General features: G+C 44.7%; 1 protein-coding gene across 1 annotated transcript in view; it reads left to right on the forward strand.

The window, feature by feature from the left end:
• kirrel1a (kirre like nephrin family adhesion molecule 1a) overlaps positions 1–16190 on the forward strand; it is a 30036-nt gene that overhangs the window by 7310 nt on the left and 6536 nt on the right. The window contains exons 2-10 of the mRNA XM_071899119.1: positions 5953–6102; positions 9117–9266; positions 9349–9506; positions 10174–10324; positions 11378–11483; positions 12043–12191; positions 12442–12569; positions 13914–14040; positions 14429–14529. Coding sequence (XP_071755220.1) covers positions 5953–6102; positions 9117–9266; positions 9349–9506; positions 10174–10324; positions 11378–11483; positions 12043–12191; positions 12442–12569; positions 13914–14040; positions 14429–14529 — 1220 coding nt within the window. The remainder of the gene's footprint in view (positions 1–5952; positions 6103–9116; positions 9267–9348; positions 9507–10173; positions 10325–11377; positions 11484–12042; positions 12192–12441; positions 12570–13913; positions 14041–14428; positions 14530–16190) is intronic.

A 16190-nucleotide genomic window follows, 5' to 3' on the forward strand; every position in this document is an offset into this window, starting at 1 on the left:
AGAGCGCAGGAATAATTTCCCTCCCGCCATTTCCAAATAAACCTGTTTCCACAGCAACCATTTTGATAGTGGTGCGCACGATGGAGAAAGCAAACGGGAAGGAGGACAGATGGAGGGAAATTGAGGTAAATACGCTAAGGGGAGGGGAGGTGGAAAGGTAGACGCCGAACAAGGGAATAAGGTGGAGGGAAAAAGGGGGAGTGATTATTCCTAAGTAGATGCCGGCCAGACAAAAGGAACATAGCGGGGAAGGAGTAGGGGGCAAGGCCACAAAAGAGGGGAAGAAAGAGAGGGGTCACCGACTGCTAGTAAGGGGGAGGACGGCAAGGTAAGATGACAGAGGAAGGGAGAGAGCGGGCAGACAATGCGGCAGACAAAGGCAGGAGTCTCCGTCCCTCTCTGGCTCTTTCTCCCCTCTGTCCTAATCTTCCCCCTGCTCCCTCCCCACCTCCAGGAGTCACCTTTGTGTTTGAGTGACACAGTGTCAGCAAGCTCAGCAGGTCGCCTCCTTTCACTCTCTCACCCTCTCTCTCCCGCTCTGTCTCTCTCTATCTCTATGTCTCTCGCTCGTTCCTATAGCGCCGTCACCATGGTGATGGGTTATTATGGCCATCCTGCCAGGCGGCCATGTTGTTGAGAGAAGGCAGGCACAGGTGGTAGAGTTCCCACAGACAGACAGATAGATGGATAAACTGGGAGAGAGAAAACTACATACATACATACATGTTTTCATACCATACATACATACCATACCTACATACATACAAACATACATGCATATATACATATATACTGTACATTTGCATAATACATACATATATATGCCTAAATATATACATGTTTTCATACATAAATACACATATACATACATACATACATACATACATACAAACATATGTACAAAATGTAATGCATGCATTCATACATACATACCAGTACATAGATAAATAAATACATATATGCATGCATACATAAATACATATATGCATGCATACATACACAAATACATACATATACTGTACATACATAGACATACATGCATACGTAAATACATTCTTATACATAGTGCTGTCATACTACATAAAACCTTCATATCTCAGCTTTTCTGCAACTACGACAAACAACCCTATTTGTGTTTTGAATAGATTTCCTGGGCTAAAAGGGAACTTAACCCAAAGAAAACTCCAATAGTAAAGTTCCAAGCTTCTCATGCCACAAGAGTGACAGATAGATGAAGACACAGATAAATCCATGCGTCGGTACCTAGACTGATCGATGGACCGATTGGTCACACACTGTAATAAAACTTAAGTTCAAAGCCTGCGAGATGTACAGTCCGACACAGCGGATAAGATGAGGGCAAGACAGTGCTGCATGACTCCTATGGCTGCAACTTTGTCCTGAAACAATGATGTCATCCTGCTCCATCACACTTCACAGCTTTGTCTGTGGACCTCGTCGGCCCTTTGTTCTCCCATTCCTGCATCTCATTTTCAGGCGGTCCCTCCATAACGCCGACACATCATCGGCCACACACAGCGGCGATATGGAATTAGACAGATAACAAAATCAATTTGGAGCGGATTGACTAATAGAGAAGGGGGGGGGGAGGGAGGGAGAAAGAGAGAAATAATGAGAGACCAGTGCGGCCGCCTGAGTATTAATTGGATAGGTGGAGGGAGGATGAGGTCATTGAAAAATGTTTTTCAGAAAAATGGGTGTACCGAACACAAGGGAGGGTTTCATCAGACACACAGATGCACATATGCGTGTGCACACACACACGCACATACAGAAAACTTTTTTTGGGCAGTTACTTTAGACGTCAGCTGTTGCTATGGTGACGCCAGTCTGTGATCCAACCGGAGCGCGGGATTGGCTGGAAAGGAGCGAGGGAGAGGAAGGCAGGGGGACTTTGTCGGAGGGGTACAGAGGGGTACGGGGGGGGGGGGGGGGGAGAGAGAGAGACAGACACAAAGATAATTAGATCGATGCATAACAATCCATATAAATGGGATTTTATTAAATAGCGTTTGATTCCACGAGACTCAATGCCACCAGTGAACCTTTTCCCAGCCTTCAGCGTTAAACTCTTACTGGGTTGCATCACTTCCAACCTCGACTCCTGTCCCGTACGGAGAGGCGAGGCGGGCTTGTTTTTAAATGGTGCAAAACAAGCCTTTTTACGTTCACCACCCTAACAGCGGGGTGTTTGGCAAATTAAGAAACGGGGGGCATACGAGCAGCACGCTTACCAAAAATAACTCTGTAGGGGGGAGGGGTGGGGGGTGGGGGGGATTGTATGCATATACCCTTTCAGTAATTTTCAGTAACAAATGGACGGTTCATTGCCTTGCTATTAAAACGGCAGCGTGTGGCGCGAGAGGTGCTCCCCGGCTAAATTGCTGCGGTGGCTCACACTGTGGCGGTGTGTGGCCGCGCTCTGGGTGAGTCACCCGGCGAGGCTGTGCGTGCTTCGCCTTTGGCTTTGTGTCTGCTTTGACAAGCCGGGGGTTGGTGTCACACTGTCTGCAGGGGCTGTTGTCCTCGGCCCCAGATTAATCCTAATCCCTTTCCAAACTTCGACTAGGGCCACACTTAATCCCAGACTAAACTGAGAGCCGTCCCCAGCGGAGATGGAGATGCTCGGGTTGACTTTATGATTTAGTCCAAATCGTGGTGTAATCCATGTTCAGGAAACCGCCCCTACGTGTCGATTATATGTTTGGGGTTTAGAGTGGCTGTGTTTGTGTGTGTGTTGACAGGATATGGTAAGCCCGTGTGGTGAAGGTTAGGTCATCTGCGCTGCCTGTGTTTGTTTGTGTGCGTGTGCGTGTGTGTCCACGCTTATGTGGTCATGGTCACAGTTCTTCGTGACCATGGTCTTTGTGCGGACAGGGTGCTCGGAGTCTCCCGATGGTATCTTGGGGATCAGTGACTCAAGGAAATCAGGACACACTCTAAATTTGTCACTGCAGCATAACCCACATAATGAAAGAATACAAGCTCCCGTTCTCGCATGCATACACTCTCCTGTCTTGTCTTTGCTCTGACTGCTCTCTGTGCATAGATTTTTCTCCGTGGCTTAAAGCACACGCACGCATGCACATACACACATGTTGACAAGTGCTAACTGGGTAATATGGAAATCAGAATGAAATGAGCACATGTTTAAATGAGTCAGTGTTTTCAGTCTATTTGTGTCATTGGGCCCGCAATTAGCCGCCTTGCATGGGTGTTTTCACTGCAGATTCTGTAGCCTCCACTCAGGAGTATTCAGTTTGGATTATGTTTGTGGTTTACTGTGGCAGTTGAGGGAATACCTCCAGCTAGCAATGTCTAAGGTGGTGGAGGGAAGGATTTGCTTGCCCTCAGGCTACTATGTCGAGGTTTCGGTGTAGGGTGAGCCCAGCTAAACTCACTTTACCCCCCTTTTTATTGAAAAAGGCTTACACATCTTTTAAAATGATACAAATTCATACTACACATTAGAGTAATTTGTATCAGACCAATGTAAGTTACATGAAAATCGGGTGTATTTGGGAAAATAAAGGAGAAATTGATACCATCATCTACAAATATTATTGTTTTTGTTTGTATAGGCAGTAGTTTTTTCCAAAATATCTTGTAGGCTATACTGCAGATCACAACTAATCCACCTTTTCATTTACCACTACATCACTGTCATATGTGCTTCTTGACAATGATGCATGGCTTTTGTGACTGATATGATCATGCTTCTTCTTTGTCATTTGCTTTTGTTTATCACACTTCATCAGTCCTGTTCATTTTGGCGTTCCACAGGGATCAAATTTAGGGCCCCGTTGTTTTCTTTTTGTTCCCGAGCTGAATTATCCATAGGTATGCATGCTGCGAAGCTCCATCTATATCTGATTCCCTTTTCATTGTGTATACTTGCACTTCTCCTTTATCTTCAGAATATTAATGCGCTGCACTGTCAGAAATCATTGCTGTGATCGGTACGGAAATCTTCTCGCATGACTGAGTTTTTTTGTATTATCAGGCATATTGTACCTCCGCAAATCACACCAAATCTGTCATGATTGGGGCGGGGGGTGGGGGGGTGGGGGGGTACATGCCTGTGTATGAAAGAGAGAGAAAACATGTGAGAGATAGGGACCGAGGGTCATGAAGAGGGGGTGGGTGGGTGGGTGGGGGGGGTGGGGGGGTGATTCAGAGGCATATGGCAGTTGTTAAGAAAAGTGAGAGAGATGGGAACCTTCAGAAAAGTGCTGCAGGGCTCAGAGAGAAAAGTGTGAGAGAGAGAGAGGGAAAGAGGGATAGAGAGTGCGAGAGAAGGAGAGAGAAAACAAGCAGCAAAAAAAAAGTGAGAAGGAAAGATGAAAATGGTAGGAGGTGGAGAGGAGAGAGTGAGGAAAAAAGTGAGAGAAGAGAGAGATGGGTGAACGACAGAGAAGACTTGGTAGAAGAGAGAGAGAGAGAGAGAGTTGGATTGGGGAGGAACGGGAGAGAGAGAGAGAGAGAAAGTGCTGGAGGGCTGATATTTAATGTGATAAATGAGTTGTGACAGTCCGCCTCTAACCCCCTTCCAACCAGCGAGGAGGAGGACCACAGAAATAGAAAGCATTATGGGTAAAAGGACATATACAGCATTATATATGTATATAGAAAGAGAGCAGGAGATGCGTACATAGAGAAGAAGGAGAGGCAGGAGAGGGGAAAGCGGTACAGGCAAAAGGACATACGTAGACAACATTATGGATGTACAAAGTGAAGGAGGAGAGTGGGGATGCATACATATAGAGGGAGAGGCTGAGAGTGAAGCAAAGCAATTTGGGTAAAGGACATACAACATTATAGAGAGAGAGAGAGAGAGAGAGGTGGAGGAGTGGTGGTGGTGGTGGGGGGGGGGGGCACAATGCAGCAATGGGTAAATGATCCACTGTACGAGATTCTTCGAAATAACGAGTGGGAGAGGGAACCGGGAAAGAAAAAAAAAAAAAATGAAAGCGAGCGAGAGAGAGAATGGAAACAATGAAAATTTAAAGCGAGACGCAAATCCTCCACAGTGATTGCCTCTCCTCCATTGTTTGGGTGTCATGTCTTCAAGGGACAGCTAATTACAACTTGTCATCATACGCCGTGGAACAATAGCGAGGGGGGGTGGGGGGGGGGTTTCCCTTGTTTTTCCTCATATTAGACAGTCAGTCGGTGGGCCAAAACAGTGCGAGATGAATGCGGGCCTATCTATCCGTGGAAGTGGACTAGAGGGCTGGAGAGAGCGAGAAAGAGAGAGAGAGAGAGAGAGTCTACTAGACAATGACAGCCACTGTAGTTTTGGTGGGGAGTGGAAGCCTGGGAGATGACTCATAGGGAGGAATGAGGAGAGAGGGAGAGACAAGAGCGAGGAGAAACAGAGGGGAGAGAAAAGACGAGAGAGGAGGGAGGGAGGGAGGGAGGGAGAGAGAGTTTGAAGAGCGAAGAAATAAAAGTCATGCGCGAGAAGAGAAGGGGTGTGAGAGACCCTATGGCTGAAAGTTGTCTGTTTGATCTCCCAGCTCTTCTCTCCTGAGTCAGCTTCTCTCTCTCTGTCTCTCTCTCTCTCTCTTTCTCTCTCTCTCTCTCTCTTTCTGTTTTCCTCTACTTTGACACCTCCATCTATCTTTCCACCGCACTCCTCACTCCTCGGCGGTGTTCGGTTAGCGGCGGTAAGCTATCGTGCGATCAAAGATTGCATTCCATTGCGGCTGAGGGGAATGCAGTTTTTTAATCAATTAACCACAAAACCACAGATGCAATAATATGCTATATCTGTGGTTTGGGCCATTTTGCAGTAGCTTTGCCTCCAGTGTGTATAAAAACAGCAAGAAAGTCCCTAACTTATCCCTCTTTCTCTTTCCTTTTCTCCCCTTCCGCATTCTCCCAATCCCCATTCTCTCTCTCCCTCTCCCTCTCTCTCTCATCCTCCAGTGTGGACAGCGAGGTTCTCTCAGGAGCCGGCAGACCAGTCGGTGGTGCGGGGCCAGAGGGTGATCCTGTCCTGCGTTGTCTTCAACTACTCGGGCATTGTTCAGTGGACCAAGGATGGCCTGGCCCTGGGCATCGGAGAGGACCTCCGGGGTGAGACATCCGCCTGGCCTCCTTCAGCCGGGGTTCGCTGTCGGGGCGAGGGAGCAGGGTTTGATCCAGATGGGTTTTGGAAAGCCGATAGCGATAGTTTTTGGATTCAAGCTGAATGTTGTGCCAAATGCCATACCAAAAAATCCCCCCGAAATTCATTAATTCAACCTTTATTTAGTTCTCAGAAGAGACACCAAGGGTTGGGACCCTCTTTTTCGATGGTGCCGAGGTTACAACTACATAGAGTCACAAGCAACAAGGAAAAAAAGAAGGAAAGAAAGGCAAATAAAAATATGAAAAACACATAGATTCCCATAGATCAGTCCGTCCTCCTAAGGGAACAAATGAAAGATATCAAAATACAAGGATTCAGTGTTTCCTCCAGAATTGTGTTCTTTGCAGGATGGAAAACCTTCTGAAACATTGAGACCGTCATGGGACACTAAAACTCTCCATTAAAACCCCCCAGCAAACATTTTGATACAACAGCCTGCAACACCATTGAAATCCAGTGTAAATATAGTGCTAGAATGAAAGTTGAGACGAAGTCCATAGTCCATAGCTGCTGCCTGCATCGTTTTGTGAAATCGGGACCTAAATATCAGTTCAAAACAGTCTCCAAAGCTATTTCATATGAATTTGTACCATGCCATAACATCATATTGTGTTGATATTGAATTTGAACACCTCCTGCTCATCAAAGTCTGTCAAATGCTTGCTGGGCCATGCAAAGGAAATTCTGACACTGACTGACACCCTTGAATCATATCCTCACCTCCATCATATCGGCAGTGGGTGACAATTACTGGCTGATATCCGAATTGGAAAGGCCAATATAAGCAGATATATCGGTCTAACCCTATGTAGCTCTCTCCCCTTACTGTATTATTGGGTCTTTCTCTTTGCATTTTTGTCCTCCATGATGAAATCTCCATCTCAGACACTGCTCATCTGATTTTGACAAAACTTGAGGGAATGATGCATCTCACCACTGCATTCCAGCATTTTCAAAATTACACTGATTAGCCCAAGGGGGGCTCTGCAATTACCGGTCAAAACAAGTTGGCATATTTGTTACTGATTGGCCCAGAGGGGGACTGCATCATTGGTGACATGCTGTTGCCTTGTGTTTTTCTGGATTTCTGGCCTTTGTTTTTCCTTTCCTTTCCTTTCCTTTCCTTTCCTTTCCTTTCCTTTCCTTTCCTCTCCTCTCCTCTCCTCTCCTCTCCTACTGTACTCTATGATTTTGGAGTGCTCTTTTTTATTTTCTGGTTCTCTAGCCCTTGTACTCAGTTTTTCCTCTCCTCTCCTCTCCTCTCCTCTCCTCTCCTCTCCTCTCCTCTCCTCTCTTCTCCTCTCCTGCATCCTACAGCGTCTGTCATGCTATTCTCCACCTCCCATTCCCTTTGCGGCCTCCTCCTCTGTGCTCCCTTGTCCCCTTTTTCTTCCTCTCCCTCTCGCTCTTTCCTTCTCTCAGCAGCCTCTGTTGTGCTGAGCCCTCTCTCCTATTCTTCATTTAACCTCCCTACCTTCTCTCACTCTCTCTCTCTCTCCTTACCTTCAGCTCGCTTGACACTCTCAATTCTCCTCTGTCCTTCTCTCTGCCTCCTCTCTCTCTCTCTCTCTCTCTCAGCCTTTCTCTCCTTCCTCTCATTCTCTCTTTCTTTCCCTCCTTTCCTCTGCTGCTCTCTCTCCTCATCTGTCCCTTCGCCATTCTCTCTCGTCCTTTCCCTCTCCCTTCTTTTAATCATATTGTTACTGTAATGGTCCAGTGCTTCAAGCCAAAGCTTTTAAATAGAAACATGTGAATGAACACTGGGCGCTTCATGCACACATACACACAGTGTGTATGTGTGTTTGTGTCTGTGTGTGTGTGTGTGTGTGTGTGTGTGGCTCTGTCCCTCTCCCTCCCCTCTCTCGGCTTTTCATACGCTTTCTCGCTCTCGACATTTCACATGCAAATGTACGTATATACAAGGCACACACACACACACACACATGCAAGCAGGAACAAGGACACACAAGGTTAGGGAAGCAGCAAAACCCAGTTTGGAGCGGTCAGATGGAAATGACAACGTAGAATTTCACATGCAATCTACGTCTCGGCAGCGAACATGAATTCTGCACCACGGACGGGAGTCGTTTTGAGTCCTCTAAAACGTCGCTGTCATAATGCATTCATCTCCCCCCCCCCCCCCCCCCCCTGTTGGTGAAAGAGAGCATGGATGCCACCTAATGGCGAGAATGCACAGCAGTGGCACAGCTGTGCTGTGTGGTGGATGGGGGAAGGGAACCGGAGGACCGGAGAGGTTGCGTTGCATGTGTGTGTGCGTTTGAGCGTGGATTGCGACTGCGTGAATGTGTATGTTTGTTCATGCGTTTGTATTGGAGCTTTGTGCATGTGTGCGTATTCCTCGCATCATGCGTCCATGTATACGCATATCTGTGTCTGTCTGTTTGCCCCTCCATCTGTCTCTCCCTTTCACTTGCTTTAACTCTCTCTGGCTGCGTTCCCACTGCAGCCGAATGTGTCCGAATTCAGATTTTTTCCCCTCACATGTGACACAGATCTGATGTTTTCTTATCAGTGTAAACAACAAAAAGCAGTTGCATTTTTTCAGTTCTGATCTGGACCAAATGGATATGTGGTACAAATTGAATCCTGAGGCCTGCAACCTATATGGGACTTGTATTTGTACACTCAAATCATGAAAATAAATCTTATGTCATTCACCTGAGACAGTTGTAATAATTTTGACACCACAGCAGCTTGACTGAGCAGCGTTAATATGAAGAAGAACAAGGAAAAAAAGTCAAATAGCAACTTAATTGGACACCTCAATCCAGTCAAAACTCGCACATACCGTAACTGAAATGTGTTCAAAACAAGCAAGGTACAAAAATGGATGTGATGTCTTTTGAAATTGAGCATGAAGGCCTGCAGTGTGAACCTTGCCTTTGTGCCCGGTATACATGTGTTTTACTCTTTCTGTATGTATCTGTGTGTCTCCCAGCCTGGCCCAGGTACCGCGTGTTGCGTGTCCAGGACTTGGGCCAGTACAACCTGGAGATCCTGTCGGCCGATCTGTCCGACGACTCCCTGTACGAGTGCCAGGCCCCTGATGCCGCCCTGAGGTCCAGGAGGGCCAAACTCACCGTCCTCAGTAAGTTTCAGTGCGTGTACCTGTGTGAATGTGTGTGTGAGAGAGACGGTGTGCATTTCTAACTGTCCCCTCTCCCCTCCAGTCCCCCCAGATGACCCGGTGATAGATGGGGGTCCGGAGGTGTTGCTGAATGCGGGGGAGTCCTACAACCTCAGCTGCGTGTCTCGGGGGGCCAAGCCGCCCTCCATGATCGAGTGGCTCAAAGACGGCCTGCCTGTGGAGGGGGCTGCCAGCACCACCGTAAGTCTACGAAAACGACACACACACCTAGACACACTCCCTCATGAACTGTATTTATGGTAAAACCTGCGGTCTTCAAGAGGCAAATTCAGGTCATTTAGTCGGAAGTGAGAGGAGCGCTATCAAGCTTCATCACTTGATACGGCACTTGAGAAACTTATTTTCATCATATCTGATCTTTATTGAGAAGTGTCTCATTAATTAAAGGAAGTAAAAGTTCTGTTATTGCGAAAATTTTAACTTATCTTCACACCTTAGCTGTGAGTTTTCACACAAGTCCAGTAATCCTCCACCTCTTTTAGCAAAGAGATGAGACTCGCACACTAACATTTAAGGGTAAAAAGCTTCATGAAAAACCATGAAAGAATGCAGAGATCAAGAAAAATTGACTAATTTAACCATTAAGTACAAAAAGGTGCAGATGCGTTTCGATCTCACATGATCGTCATCAGTGTCCGGACACAATTTTTGTCTTCACACTGACGTTCTTTCATTCTTTTCCTGATGTTTTTTCACCCTTAAATACTGGTGTTTCTCATCTCTTAAGTGTTTTCATTTCCAATTGACCTACTCACCTAAGGAATCTCCAGCTTGTAGCCTCTTTTTTCCTGTGATTCTTCTTCTGATTCCCTTTGTCCATCTCTCTCTGTCCTCCACCCACCACCAGGAGGTGCTTCCAGACAGGAAGAGGGTGACCACACGGAGCTACCTGCCCATCCAGCCCGTCGACACCGACACCGGGAGGAACTACAGCTGCGTGTCCACCAACCTGGCTGTTCCCACCGGCAAGAGCACAACCGTCACCCTCAACGTACACCGTAAGCACTGCTGGACACTTAATCTGGAATGCATGGGCAAAATGTTGAGGGAAAGTCGATTTTGACCCAACGAGTATAACAAACACTGTTTTGTCGGAATGCATTTGTTCCTTATAGCTCATGTTATCCACAGTAATCCACAGTGATCCCCATCCTTAATGAAAAATTTGAGTTGAGAAGGATACTATACAGATAGGTACAGGTAAAATACATAGGTATATAAATCTGCCTATAGGAATATTATAGGCATACTGATACCATAGGAGATAAAAATACCATTAATTATGACAACATCACTATAAACTCACTATTGAGTACCACAGACTCTCTATAAGTCCCTATAGGAATATTATAGTGATGGCAGTATTGCCCAGTTTTCTAAAAATGACACCCACACATTACGGTCTTTAAAATGCACTTAAAGATCACACTAGTGAGTCGGGCCAAACCAAATTACAATGTGCTATATGTCCACTGTGTATGTTGGAAGGGAAAGGCTGTATGTAAAGAAGGGATCTGGCCAACACAGTTAACTTGGCATCACGCCCAATCAAATGGTATTATGTGGCCTTTTTAACTGTGTAACTACTGTGTGAGACTCAGAGTTATGAGATTAGCCACTGCTTTCTAGCGGCTGATAATGTAATAACTGCTGGGTCGCAAATGTAATAAAAACTGTTTATGTAATAAATTACCGGCTAATGTAATAACATCATCAGATGTTATCATGTTATGCCACTTATAATGCAATCATTTCCAGTTAATGAAGCAATGCATTACATTATCAAGGGGAAAAAATGACAATATCTGTCTGAAGATGTAATTATATTATCCGGAAAATTACTGCATTAACTGGTTTTATTTTGACTCATTTAGAGGGACATTGCATTATATTTTAAGTTATTGCATCAGCCAGCAGTTACATGCCTATATAGCTACTAATGCATGGCAGCCATTTTGCACCAAAATGGCCTCCACATTGCAGCACAGATGAACTGAGGCTGTTGTTATGTGAGTGTAAGTGTACGACCCGGTGTGTTTCCTCCCTCACAGACCCACCAACAGTGACCTTGTCCATCGAGCCTCGCTCCGTCCTGGAGGGGGACAGAGTCACCTTCACCTGCCAGGCCAACGCCAACCCTCCCATTATGGGCTACAGGTCTGCATATCCACATAGAAACTGATTCACATTTTATATCTCTCTCTATTATTTTTAATGTGCCACTTGGAGCAGCAGTTCACCACAATTTAGTATTTCTTTCTGGTTTTGTATCATTCGTAAATTCAGGTGGTTTCAAATTGTCATTATATATATGAACATATATTATGAAACAGAAGTAAATAATTTCTCACCAGTTTAAAAATCTAACTATATTTGTGAATAATGTATCCTGGGATAAGCTCATATTTCAAAATATTCTCTTGCATTATATAGCTTGGGATAAGATACATTTAAATATAGTCCATATCTTATGTCAAATATGTGTCACTACCATGTAAATACTAATTTTCATGTAAATACATGTAGAAAATATCTGAAAGTGGCCATTTTTGCAACATTGCCATACATTCTCTCCACATATCCACAGATCAAAAGATACAATATTTATATAGATTTCCATATATGTCGATACATCACATATGTTGTTCAAATGTATGTATTTTTGCGTGTATAGGATAGGTGTCTGTGCTCATAACGCGGTGTGTTTTAACCCTAGGTGGGCTAAAGGTGGCGTGGTGCTGCAGGGTGCCAGGGAGAGCGTGTTCACCACCAAGGCCGACCACTCCTTCTTCACCGAGCCCGTCTCCTGTCTGGTCTTCAACGCCGTGGGGAAGACCAACGTCAGCATCCTGGTGGACGTCCACTGTGAGTCTCTCCGAAATACTGGTCTCGGCTTGTCCAATCTTTTCTTTCCTGTCTTAACTCGCTCTCCTTTTCACTCAGACCTCCTTCGTTCTTACCAGGTGTCCAGAATAAAAGTTCTTTGGCATGGATTTAAACCCACTTTCCCCTTTGACACCTCTCTCTTACCTTAACTCTCTGACCATCTCGTTCTCCTTCAGTCCTACACTATTCCATTAATATTCAAATACAACATCTCTCTTTCTTTCTCCAGTCGGTCCGATCCTGTTGGTGGAGCCCCAGCCGAAAACAGTAGACATCGACTCTGATGTCAGCCTCAACTGCAAATGGGCCGGTAACCCTCCGCTCACCCTCACCTGGTTCAAAAAGGGTTCAAACATGGTAAGAGTCCTCTCAGATCGCTCTTCTGTTCTCATATTCATACTACTTTGACATCTCCCACTTTCTTTATCCGTGTTTAGTGAAACAGTAATGCCAGTTGGCTGCCTGTTTCTCAGTCAGTCAGTTAATGGCATACTTGCCTCTACACCTACCTTTGTAGTATCTCTCTTGTCTTCATGTCTCTTTCTCTCTCTTTTCTTATATTTACTCCCCTCTTCTCTTTAGATTAGATATGAAACTTTCATGATCCCCGTGGGTAAATCATTGCTGCAGCAGAGAATAGAATATAAAGGGCTTTCAGGTGACATCACACTCTCGCCATATTGGAGGTCCTCAGCTCTTGGGCAACAGTGAGAACAGCTGATTGCTTTTCTAAATGTACGACTTGGCCGTCCCAACAGAATTCCACATACATGGTTGATTTCTGTGCTGTTTTTGACTGGGAACTGATCCACACTGATACATTCTATCAGTATCAGGTACCTACAGTATCGGGTTAGCTTAGCTATCACTATGTTGTTGTTAACACATCTGATTTGCACACTAGCTAATGTAACTATTAGAAGCTAGTATTAGTAGAGGCAAGTAGTTGCATGTTAATATTAACATTGGTTGCTTTGATACATTTCTGGATAGCTAGCTAGCTAACAAAGACAAAAAACAGCTGTTTGTTCAGGTTAACTGAGCTGACTCTTCTCAAGTTCAAGAGGTTTTTGGAGTAAAGTAGGGCTGAAGACAAGACAGTTTACTGTGTCACAGTTAGTAACCTAAATTTGGAAACAAACCTACCTTATCAGCCTATTCATTTTACTGAACTGACACCCACACCACGACAGTCTTTTTCAGGTTATATAAAGTATTTAGCCATTATTTGTTTAGTGGACCTCCATGATGGTGGCAGATGTGGTTGTTGATATGTGATGCAACTGCAAAGCCTCTGTTGATAGTACCTAGAGAGCAGGCTACTTAAGATAATACATCGATTACAGCAAGAAACATATTGAGAATAATAAATCAGAAAAAACAACTAAAGACGTGGCATTCTTTGACAGATTTACAGGTTAAACACGGATGTGCATCACTAGCTATTCACATGACCAGGTGTCAAGGTGGGGGAATAAATATACAGAAATACGTCCAGACATGCATGCCTTGTAATCTAGTGACATTATAGATAGAGGTAACATATATAAAGAAATTGGACATGCAAATGTGCGTTGTTGTTTTCATTACCCTCTCATCTACGTACACGCCACAATTTCTTTTTTATTTTTATTTACTCTTTTTTGTCATTTAACTGACTCTCCTCCTTCATATTTGCTGCCTTTTTTTCCTCCCTCGCAGGTTCTCAGTAACAACAACCAGTTGTATCTGAAGTCCGTGAGCCAGGCGGACGCCGGCCAGTATGTATGTAAGGCCATCGTCCCACGGATCGGAGTAGGAGAGACCGAGGTCACGCTCACCGTCAACGGTCAGAACACATCCACACAATTTGATACATCGCTGCTCTTAGATGAGAATCTTGTACTTCCAAAAGGTCGGCTTTTCAGGATTTGAGAAAAACACTCTTTACTGTATGTATCCAGAGTGATGTCCAGTTATTTTTGACATCATTACAGTGCCTCTCAAACCGGCTTGGTTATGAAACGCACTTGCCACATAAGCAAACTTTCAATTCAAAGAAAAGAAAAACGCCACAGTGGGATGTGACAGCAGTGATATTCCTCTCTTACGCTTTCACAGTTTGATTTTTATTTGATAGTAGAATCTCTTTTATTTCTCTCTCTCTCTCTCTCTCTCTCTCTCTCTCTCTCTCTCTCTCTCATTCACACCCACGTTTTCTCTCTTTGTTGGTGCAGGTCCTCCCATCATCTCCAGTGAGCCAGTCCAGTATGCGGTGAGAGGAGAGAGAGGAGAGGTGAAATGCTACATAGCCAGTACGCCTCCTCCGGATAAGATCGTGAGTGAAAGTGCTTCCCCCAAGTAAAACCCTAAAACGTCAAACAAGAACAGAAAAATTGAGAAAAGTAGAGTTACAGTGCCATAAAACAATAGTTTCATGTGCTAAAACCATAAAGAACATTGCCAATCCCTTTTTTACACCTTCGAAATTTCAACCCAAGGGTAATTATTCAGAAGAAAAGGTCAAAACGGAATAGCTTTGGTGGCAAAAAAGCACAATGTCGCACCTTTTTAGCCCGAAGGCGACTTGTATCCTACTGTTACTGTATCTCCCTCTACCTAAATGGCTGGTAAATGCTTTCAGGCACCGTCCCCTCTCCCTCTGAACGGTGACTCACCCCAAAACTCTCCCAGAATTTCTCCTCCCGACCCATCACGTAAACAAACCAACACGAACATTAAGCCGGTCCGCTTTTAGCTCCTGCATCAGAAAACCAGCCCCGGATGCTTTTCTCCAGTCAACTGTATCACGGAGACGCAGTCGTAGTAGTTCCTCCGCTGACTTTGATCCGTCCTGACTCACGGCCGCGCGCCCCTTAATGCAGGCGGCGAACGCGGGGACAGAAAAAGATTTATAAAATATGGAGGACGGGAAGAGGAACAGTTGTCCCAGTAAACGCCACGGCCAGGAGATTCTTCTTCTCTGGAATAAATGGGCAGATTATGGGAACATGTGGCCTTATGCATAATTAACCCCACCTTGGTACAGTACTTCGATGCTGAATAATACAGCTGCTTTTAGCGGTTTTCAAGCTGGAGAGTGTGCAGGATTCTCGCTAACTCAGTCCCCCCCCCGGCTCCCTGCCCCGGCCAGGAGACAAACTGTTGCTGCTCTTAGGATGTCATGCAAGGTGTGTGTTTACATGTGAGCGTGTTCTTGATGTAAATGTATGGGGTGTATTTTGGTTCTGCCTTGTGTGTACGTTAGGGTCAGACCGATATATTGGGTTGATATTGGCCCTTTGTTCAAAATCGGATATCAGCCTGTCATGTCGTCCACCTCTGATGTGATGGAGGTTCCTCCCTGACCACAGCTTCATAATAACAGTCTTTGAACATTTTATTTAATCATTTAATTTCTCAATTATGTTTTTTGTAAATTAGTTAGGAGTCACACTGCCTTAAATAGCAGCTAACCCAACGAAAAGAATTTCATTAGTCTGGATTTCAGTGGAGAGTTTTAGTGTCCCATGATGGTCTAAATGCTGTTTCAGAGGCTTTTCCACTCTGACAAGAACAAAATGGTCAGATTTAAAGATATTCAATATCAGCACAAAATATTGGCTATCGTCTTCAGTCAAAAAATATCGGTATTGACCTTTCAACAACCCATATTGGTCAAATGCGTGTGTGGAAGCATTCATGCATGAAACTGTGGCTGAGCTGTGGGTGATTTGATGGTTTATATTTGTGCATTTACAGAAACCACATTATAGTGCTGTTTGAAGTGGATTGGCTTTACTGGTGAAGGACCTGTAATTGTAATCATTACCAACTGCATCTGTAATTTGAATCCAGTACGAATCTGCCATGTCTGTCATTTTTACAAGTCTGGAAAGTTAAAAATCTGAAGCAAATTACCTACTGTTTCTCAGCAAACTGATAATAGCAATCCAGTTTGAATTGACATCTCCATCATAAAAAGGGTTGAGTTTCTGG

The sequence above is a fragment of the Centroberyx gerrardi genome, chromosome 23, assembly GCF_048128805.1.
Source record: "Centroberyx gerrardi isolate f3 chromosome 23, fCenGer3.hap1.cur.20231027, whole genome shotgun sequence".
In the NCBI taxonomy this organism is placed as follows: domain Eukaryota; kingdom Metazoa; phylum Chordata; class Actinopteri; order Beryciformes; family Berycidae; genus Centroberyx; species Centroberyx gerrardi.